This window comes from Chrysoperla carnea, chromosome 1, assembly GCF_905475395.1.
Source record: "Chrysoperla carnea chromosome 1, inChrCarn1.1, whole genome shotgun sequence".
Taxonomy (NCBI): domain Eukaryota; kingdom Metazoa; phylum Arthropoda; class Insecta; order Neuroptera; family Chrysopidae; genus Chrysoperla; species Chrysoperla carnea.
In genome coordinates this window covers 28,960,976-28,970,833 of record NC_058337.1, presented here as the reverse complement: position 1 = coordinate 28,970,833, position 9,858 = coordinate 28,960,976, and the positions used below count along the sequence as shown (strand labels likewise).

The window sequence follows — 9,858 nt, the reverse complement described above, 5'->3', positions numbered from 1 at the left end:
ACCCTGTATATGAAATATACCAAGGTATACTAAGTTTAGTTCCAAGTTTGTAACGCTTAAAAATATTGATACTATGAACAAAATTTTGGTATAGGTGTTCATAAAATCACCTAATTAGCCAGGGCCGGATTAACCCTCAACGGGGCCCTAGGCAACCATCAATTTGGGGGCCCTTTTTTCACGTCCGTTCCCTTCTTTTTTCGATTAAAAAATACAAACTTTTATCTTTCATAAGAATTTTATTGTCCCAATGAAATAATATCAATAAAATTACTATCTACATTTTAAACATGTCGTTTTCTACATTTGTTTTCGGCAAATTCATCAATTAATAAGAGGACACAACTAGTCTTTTGTTCAAAAAAAAACGTTCCGATGAAAATAATTGTCGAGTTTTGGAACTTTTTCTAACACTGCACTTGTTCGTGATCGTTTTTCTTCGGCAACCTTTCTTTTTTGCGCGCCGCTTAAATATGAACGAGACATTTTTTTACATAATAACAACTTTAGACGCTAACGATAGTTTGAGTATTTACTAGTGTATTGCACTTAAACTATCACTCCCGAAAAATGATGGTCTCACTACGGTAAAGAAAAAAACGCGGACTTTTACGTGATAATAACAAGGATATTTTATTCACTTATTCACTTTACACTATGTAATTGTATGAAGGTATCTCAGTGAGTGCGAGTGTTGTTGACGAAGGTTGTGGACAAGCAGGCTGCGGGGAGTCAGTGAGTGCGAGTGTTGTTGACGAAGGTTGTGGACAAGCAGGCTGCGGGAAGTTGTGAGTAAGAAGTGTTACTGTGTATGTGGTATAGCAGCGCGTCTGAACTGTATTGTGTTTGGGCGAAAAGCAGCGTATTTAAACTGAAGTGTGTTTGGCGTATAACAGCGTATTTAAACTGTATTGTGTTTGGCGTATAGCAGCGTATTTAAACTGTATTGTGTTTGCTGTATAGCAGCGTATCTAAACTGTATTGAGGTTGTTGTATAGCAGCGTATCTAAACTGTATTACATGCGTTAATTTAGTATGAACACTGATGTGATTTATGTTTGTAAGAAAATTTTAGAAGTCTTTTTCATTTTTCGGGGGCCCCCTAAAATCGGGGGCCCCAGGCAACTGCCTATTCTGCCTACTTGTTAATCCGGCCCTGTAATTAGCCCATTTCCGGTTGTCTGTCTGTCGTCTACCTGTCCGTCTGTAATCACGATTACTCAAAAACGAAAAGAAATATCAAGCTGAAATTTTTATAGCGTGCTGAGGACGTAAAAGTTCGTAAAAGTCAAGTTCGTAAATGAGCAACATAGGTCACTTGGGTCTTGGGTCTATAAGACCCATCTTGTAAACCGTTAGAGATAGAACAATAGTTTAAATTTAAAAAATGTTTCTTATAAAAAAATAAACAACATTTTTTTCGTAAAGATCACTGTTTACCCGTGATATCGAAAATTGTATAGTATGTATTATATGGGAATATCAGTTATATATGTGTGACATGTATGTATGTGGTATGTAACAGAGTAATCAACACTGTCTATACATGGTATTTCAACAATTAACTCAGTCAATTGTTTGTTTTCACTTGTTTAAAAATGTAATAGACGATCATATCTCAAATAACTGAATCGTTAAATTTATTTACACTATGTAAGAAGGTTGCCTAACTTTTTCAACAAATTTGGCCTGGCAACCTATTTTTTTCATGAAAAGGTAAATTGAAAGCTATAATTTAACGTGAAAATTATCCGGCTACCTTATGAGTCAAGTTGGTACCCCATGAAAAATTTTAAGAGTTCAAAAACTTCATATCAACCGCACGCGGGGTACTTCATAGTACACAAAACTAACAAAAATTCACACTTTTAAATGCAATTTTTATAGAGCTAGCTTTAAAACATTCGATTTTAGAAATAAAATACACAAAAAATTTCCGCCGTTCTATATAAAGGGTACCCAAATAAAAGCCTAAATTCGTGAATAATTATGAAATAATCAAGCCTATGTGTTAAGCTTTCATATATTATGACTTTGCGTAATCGAATTACCTTAACTGCACTAAAATAGTAGAGGTACTATTACAATTTTCCTGACTTAGATAAATAAATTTTGACGCACTTTAACAACACTTTTACAAAGAATTTTTTTATCACATTAATGATAAACAGTTTTAACATGAATACTTAAGTTCGTTTTAAAATTCTAATAATATAGTTCTAAATTTATATTCAATAAAAGTACTACATACTTAAAATCAGTTTATTTATTACATATTTAGATTTTTATGTACAAAATAAGGTCAATTTAATTGATCTGTTTATTAGGCCTGATCAAATTTTTTAACAAGTTTTTAAATCGTCATAATTTGTTTAATGAAAATTTATAACTTTCATTTTTAAATTAAAAAAAAAAAAAAATTATTAATAAATAATTTTTTTATGTTAATTTTTGAAAATTTAACTCTCGCAAAATGTGGGCTACATAGGTAATAATTAAAGGGAATTTTTTAAATAATTTGTCAACCTCCGAGCCATTCTAAAAAAGGGAATACTCAATAACTTGTAATTTTTACGTAAACAATATTTTCATTTACGAACACAATCCATTAATTTTTAAATCGTAAATTAAGCAAATGTTAATACCTATACTTATGGAATATCGTGGAACTATCATATACGGAGAAAGTTTCCTTGCAGTTTTTGGATACTTGGAATATCCCCGACGAAATTCTGCGTTAATTATCATTTTCAATTTTTGGAATTTCTCGATTAATATTAGTATAATAAATATTTTATAATAAGCAGAGTTGCAGAAAATATAATTTACTACAGTTTGTTTCCTTTCCATTTTTTCTCTAATATTTACAGATATTGCGCTCCATATTAAAAAAAAAGTACTAATATTAATCGAGAAACTCACAAAACAAAGGTTTGAGAATGTAAAAGTTACGAAAAACTTTGTACACTCGAAACAAGGGCTATATATGAGGGTAAAAAGTGTAAAATTAAAAGGAACATAAAGTATAAAACAAAAATTTTATTTACTTAAATATATAAATAATTTTTTTTAAGCATTTCCCGTCATAATATTTTTGACTTTTCCATCAAATGTTCTGGAAAATAAAAAGTTATTTATAAACTTTTTTTTATAGATAAACTTGTACGTTTGTTTTTCATGAATACTTACTTTGATACAATTGGGGTTCCTGGTAAGTAGAATGGATTACAAATGTGATCTGCGTATAACGTGTGTAATTTTCTAAACATCTGCAAAAAAAAAAGTTTATTTATTTATTTTATTTTATGTTTTATTTTTTAAATCTGGAACTGACCAATTGGATTGGAGGCTATCATATTGATAGTCTTGATAGTATCAATGATTAAAGAGGCAAGCACCGATTATTAGAGAACAAAAGATTAGAGCGCAATTGAAAAACTTGTAAATATTAAACACCCATTTCTAATAACCTTTTTTGCATATAAGTTGATCTTTTTGTTTTCTTATAATTTTGAAATGTTATAGCTATGACCTAGTAGCCGCAAGACTAAAAATTGTACAAATTTTATAATATGAAGGTCTAAAGGTCAAGCATTGCTTTAAGAGCCAAAATCGATACTCGTAAGTAGTCTAGACTATAAAATATGATCTACGTTTTAGAAACTGCAAAATCTGCGGCAGCAATGATTTGAAGCTGATGCATTAGTTAGAAAGAGAGGCATCAGGCTTTTAATAAAATTAATTGAAAAATTAAGAAATTAAGATTTATTTCAAAAGTAATTTTTTAAATAAAAATCTATACTTAATAAATTGGAGATTTTTGGTATTTTGTTTTACACTAATCTTTATTTTTAATTTAAAAATTTTATAGAAACATATTCGTTATTTTAATTATCGATATTTTAAACAATTAAGACGTTGAATTGCCGCAACACTATGGCGAAAAAGGCCCTAATCAAATATTTGATACTATACGGCCCCCCCCCCCCCCTCATTATCAGCTACGCCACTGAATACGATATACATGTAGAAGCTGAATAACGTAATTTTTAACGCAGAAGAGGTCTATATAAACATAGCGCAAGTAATATCTAACAATTTTAGATTTAAAACGGCCTTTATCAAGATCACTTGATGTGCTCAACCAGGTTGAGATCTGGTAAATCCCACATAACGTCTAAAACAGGGTAAAACACATATTTCTTCAATAAACTGTTTGTGAAAAAATAACAACATTTTTTCTATCGTATCATTTGCGAACATGAGTTGAATTAGGAGGAAGATACCTATCCTCTACAAATAGGGTGATTTTTGTCCTAAACGGTTTATTGAAGAAAAATTTAGCTGTGGAGATAAAAATGGTGCACCTTATACAGGTTGGACCATTTTAATCTATTATGGCTAATAGCTCGTTTTGTAGTTAAACAATCAAAAAATAACTCAAACAAAAATAGCAAAAAGTTTGGTGGGAGACATCATGTTCTGACATCAGATTGGACCTAGTTTTCCGGGTTGCTTTAATAGTCAATTTAGTTCCTAAAAGGTAAAAGATGGAATAACACTTTAAATTAGAAAGTTGATCCTCATAAAATGCTAAAATTTTTTATTTTAAACATTTTTTCGAAAATCGTTAGCTTTCAAAAAAAAAAAAAAAAATATTTTTACATTTAATCGAAAGAAAGCACGGTAGCTACAGAAAAATGTTTTAGTCAAAAGTTATTAAAAAGAGCTGTTAGCAATAATAAATTAAAATGATCCACCCTATATATTTGATATTATGTTTATTTAATAAATTTATAATTACAAAATAAAAAACAATATTTTGCTTTATTCCACCGGTTATTTATTTTATTTTATTATTAATATTATTAGCTAATAAAATACAAATAAATAACTGGTGGAATACAATAAAGTATTGTTTTTAATTAAATTCATTAAATTGAAATATTCCACAAAGTAAATCTCCAAAGTATACAATAAATAGTTTGTTTATAGTTATTTTGTATTAGGTCTATAATAAAAACTATATTACCGCTCGAACTTCATTATCCCGTAAAGCTGTATTTGTTGAATCCACAACAATTACAAGTTTAATATTGGTATTTGTGACGTAACCAAAGCTACAACAATTAATAAAATATTAATTACAATAAAATATTAATAGATGCATTATTATGAAAAAATTATAAAAAACTGCATACATTTTATGCGTTTCTGTAGAAAATAATTGTCCAAAATATAATTCGTAATCCTCAAACACTTTTGTATCTTTTAATTTTTCTTCAATTACATCTAAGGAGGAATATACTTTATATTGAAAATTTAATTCATCATCTGGATTTAAACTGGAAAAATATTTTGGCGAATTCTAAAATATTTTTGAGAAAGGAATTAACGAATATTTTTAAATTGAGTGTCATTTAATGGCTAATCACTCTTACATCTTTTCCAATTATGGCTACACAAACAGCCATGGTTATTTAGTATTTTTCAACTTATTTGATATATTTTTCTATGGTATAAACAAAGTTGCTTCATTTGACAATTGGCTTTAGTCAATTAACACTTTTTGACAATTGACTTTTTGTACGTGACAAGTCGAACATACTTAGAGAATAGGTTCGTTCAGATGGCTGCTGGCTTTTTTGAGAACTTGATAATTGAGATCGATAAAATAGCGTCATTATTGCACTAATAAAATAACGTCATTTTATTGCAAAAGGACATATTTTTCAAATTTGATAAAATTACATCTTTTTGTATTGACTCGTTCTCAAATTGTCGTTGATTAACACAATCCCTAAGTTTTTCTTTCCGCACTGTTTTCCGTGTTACAAATAGCTGATTACACAATCAATGAACAAATAAATAATTTTAATATTGCACGGAAAATCTTATAGAGAGAGATTATCCCGCTTTTATTAAACAAATAGTTTTTGTAGCTTGGTATAGTTTGTACAGGCTGCTTAGACCATTAAGTACTTAGTGGTCTAAGACAGATTGTCTATTACCCACTCGAGCGGAAAAAAATTCACTTCGTGCAATTGACAATTTACGCACTCGTTCTTGACGCATATCGCTACACCGATGTAGTCTGTATCGTCCAGTGTGATTAAATTGGGTGATTTCTCTCTAAAAGTGGATATTATACGACCTGGTAGGAAAATCTACAGGATAAATTTTTAATGAGATTTGTTCAGGGTATTTTTTCTTTGATTTAAATAGAAAAGAATAAATTGACGTATAAAATACATATTAAAAATGTATATTAGTAAATTATAAATATGTTTGATAATAAAAAAATGTTTAGTTTGATACACATAATACTTTCTTTATTGGACGTCTCGCGACAGTATAGATTTAGCTGCAAGTAGAACGGTAAGAAATCAGTATAGTACTATGTACATCCACATTATTTAATTAACTATATTTATATAATTAATATCTTTTTACAAAGAAAATATCGGGTGGACATCGTTTACGACCATACTCAAGGGCTTAAAACTTTAAAACCCAACCAACTCCTCTATAGTCAACAAACTCAAATCGAGTTAATTGTTGAAATAAAATGTATAGACAGTGTTAATTAAGCAATCGTTTGTATTTTTACGTCATGTAAGTAAAGAAAAATTGCCACTCTTACAAACAAAGTAATAAGAGTATCCTTCATCTCACTTCCTCAGCGGATATAGTAATAAACAAACTATCACATATAATCATAACATATGTAACGTATAAATTAAAATATATACAATAGGTACAAACATATCTGTATACATAGATATACTATACAATACTTCTAACCTAATTTGCGCCCTCACGGGTAAACAGTCAGGTTTACAAAAAAATGTTTCAAACAAAAGTTGTTTATTTTTTTACAAGGAACAATTTTTACATTCAAACTTTTGTTTTACTTCTAACGGTTTACAAGACACAATTGACCTATACTTCTCAATTTTATTAGTCCTGAACACGCTATAAAAATTTCAGCTTGATATCTCTTTTCCTTTTTGAGCTATCGTGTCGCCAGGCAGACAGCCGAAAATGAACTAATTAGGTGATTTTATGAACAACTATACCATTTTGTTCAAAGCATCAATATTTTTAAGCGTTAAAAACTTGGGACTAAACTTAGTACACCTTGATATATTTCATATATATACATGGTATAAAAATTATTTTAAAAAAAGTTGTAGATTGCTGCTGAATTCGAATACATATTCATACTGTCGTGATATACTCTAAATTTTGTTTACTTAAAAACATAAACAATATTAATTATATAACTCTGATTTAAGGAATTTTTTCAATTTAGAGGAATCTCAGTGTGGAATTAAGGGAAAGTCAGTGAGCATATCTGATTCATCTTGCTATAATATCTCTATGAATCACCCTGATATCGGCTCTCAATACAACTGTGAACTGTGTTGACAGTGAGCACAATAACAAACCCAATAATCACCTTCATGTGTCTTTTAATTTGACTAAACTGTCAAAAAATAAAAACAGTATTTGTGTAAACATATAAAATCAATGGAATGTGCAAAAAGTAAAAGATGAATAATCAAAATAATCATGTTATTCGTTCACATCTGAATACTCAACAGACATTCTACACATTTCGTAATCTAACACACCGATCTGTTGATTTAATTTGGATAAACTTTGCTGGAAAGCTAGAATATGTACGAACATTACAACCAAATGAATTTGTTGACGTGAACACATTCCGATCACATGTATGGATGGCAATTGATACAATATTAAAACAGCGTATGAATATTGAGAATAAATCAATATTTCGATGTCCTGGTAATGCAGCACGGCGTGCCCGAAACGAACCAATTGCACGTATTACATTAAATATTTTATTACCTGTAAGATCTTTAAAATTAACTGTTATGTTAAATTTAATTGAACATAATTTAATACGGTCGTGTGAGGATGTTAAACAGTTAGGATTACCGTATACGTTGGAGTTTCATTTATGTGAAGCATTGAAACGAATTCATATATTGAAAACTGGTTCAATTATTATTCATAAGGATAGTTGAATAGTTTTGTATTTTATAAGAAATTCATTATTTTTTAAGTAATTTTTTGTAATTTATTTTGTGTTATGCATTTGTTCATGATTATATAATTTGCACGTTTTGAGTCATGTAGAATAGCAATTCTCAACTATCGAAATTTATGTATTAATTATTTTTTAACTATATTTGGACCCACTCTGAAAAATAGGTATATTTTTCATCTTTAGATCTTAAATGAATAAAAACCGTAAATTAAGTGCCTACGGTACGAAACAAAAGGATCGATAGGCCGACGAATTAATGGACAAATTGTACTTAATAGGATCAAATATAGCATTTCAATTCAGAATTGCACGAGATTTTCTCGAAAGTAACATAAAATACTTTGCACGTGGTGAATAAAAACAGTACAATATGTAATAGTATAGCTTCGTGAAAAGCTACCCACGATTTTTCGGGTATTCTACGGTAAGTTGTTTATTACTTTTCCGTCAAAATAAAAATCCACTATTCAAAGTTGAGAATTGCTGATGTAAAAGTCTGCATTGATTAACACTGGTCTTGTGCAAAATGTAAATGAGGCCATTTACTTGAGTAAATTTAACTTTGGCTTTTAAACAGGACCAGAATTTGATCTTTTTCTTAAGATTGGTACTACAATGATGCTAATTTTGGGAAACTGGACCAAAAATTAAAAAAAAAGAACCTTACTGTGATTCTTTGGATATTCACAATGATTTTTTAAAGTTTGTAGTGACGAAAGATTTTACAAAACTTTAAATAGGAAAGGAAGCATTTGGTTTAATTACGCTAGTATTTAAAGATGCGATAAACCAATGTTTTCAATTTTAGTCAAAATAATGATTTTTTAATACTGTTTTATTTGCATTAAACAAAATAATGAAATGATCAATAATCAATTAAATCAATTTGATTTAATCTATGATCTATATTTTTTGTAAAGTTACACAATAGAGTTGAAATGAAAAATTCTGATATAGGTTTCTTTGTAATAATAGTTCTTATAACCACACGGCTGAAACATAGAACCTAACTTTCTTGAAGTCGTTACTAATTGTTATTTGTTACTTTTAAATAAGCAAAATTTCCTTCTTTTTTAAATTATCTTACATAATAAGTATTTTTTAATTATTTTATATACCTAGGTATGTTGGACCTTGTAGCTATTTCACGAATTGACTAGTAAAAGATCTAGTAAATTCAATGCGATAATACCCAGCAGATGATGACTTGAAAAATTTTGTACAAAATTTGTACCAAATTCCTAGAATTTGTTACCATACATTTACAAATTCTGCGTATTTGAGACAAGTATTGTTAATTAAAAGAGCCCATTCTTAATAGCTAGTAAAACAACTCATTTACATGCTCGAAGTGCAATAGCCTTTTAATTTTAACCGTTTTCGTAAATTAAAATATGTAAAAATTTTCGATCCATAGTTCATTTAGTTAAATTTATTGCAAATTAGCTGACATTTTAAGGAAAACATTGAGAAACCAAACATCCATGTTATAGATTTTTAATTAAGAAAGACTATCTAGCGACAGAAAAAAGAACTATAGTTGTTAGCTAGCTAGCACAGATATATAATATTTAACGGAAATGTTGTTTACCATGTTGTATACCATACATATATACGATAGGTTAAAGTAACAATTTTTGACAATAAAAATTTTGTTGATGATTTATATAAAACATTAAAATAATCGTTTTTATTTTATTTGGGTCACTGTCGTTGTAGCGTATAATGTGCAATTCTTCAAAAAAAGTAAATCGCAACTCAAGTACATAAAATTATATGTA

General features: G+C 28.9%; 1 protein-coding gene across 1 annotated transcript; it reads right to left on the bottom strand.

Moving 5' to 3' along the window:
* Window positions 1–3,063: 3,063 nt before the first annotated feature.
* Window positions 3,064–5,573, bottom strand: LOC123290902 (trafficking protein particle complex subunit 2-like protein). Its single transcript, XM_044871272.1, has 5 exons — window positions 5,442–5,573; window positions 5,202–5,368; window positions 5,033–5,120; window positions 3,190–3,269; window positions 3,064–3,115 (listed from the first exon to the last, which is right to left on the bottom strand). The coding sequence occupies exons 1-5, from the start codon at window positions 5,472–5,474 to the stop codon at window positions 3,070–3,072; spliced, it is 414 nt and encodes a 137-aa protein (XP_044727207.1). The 5' UTR covers window positions 5,475–5,573; the 3' UTR covers window positions 3,064–3,069.
* Window positions 5,574–9,858: the final 4,285 nt, after the last annotated feature.

Bases quoted from the DNA above. Each gene is read 5' to 3' on its own strand.
- LOC123290902 (XM_044871272.1), bottom strand. From the start codon at position 5,474: ATGGCTGTTTGTGTAGCCATAATTGGAAAAGAT. The intron at 5,369-5,441 runs GTAAGAGTGATT...AAAATATTTTAG, and splicing joins TAGCCATAATTGGAAAAGAT to AATTCGCCAAAATATTTTTC. The intron at 5,121-5,201 runs GTATGCAGTTTT...TAATTGTTGTAG, and splicing joins TCTACAGAAACGCATAAAAT to CTTTGGTTACGTCACAAATA.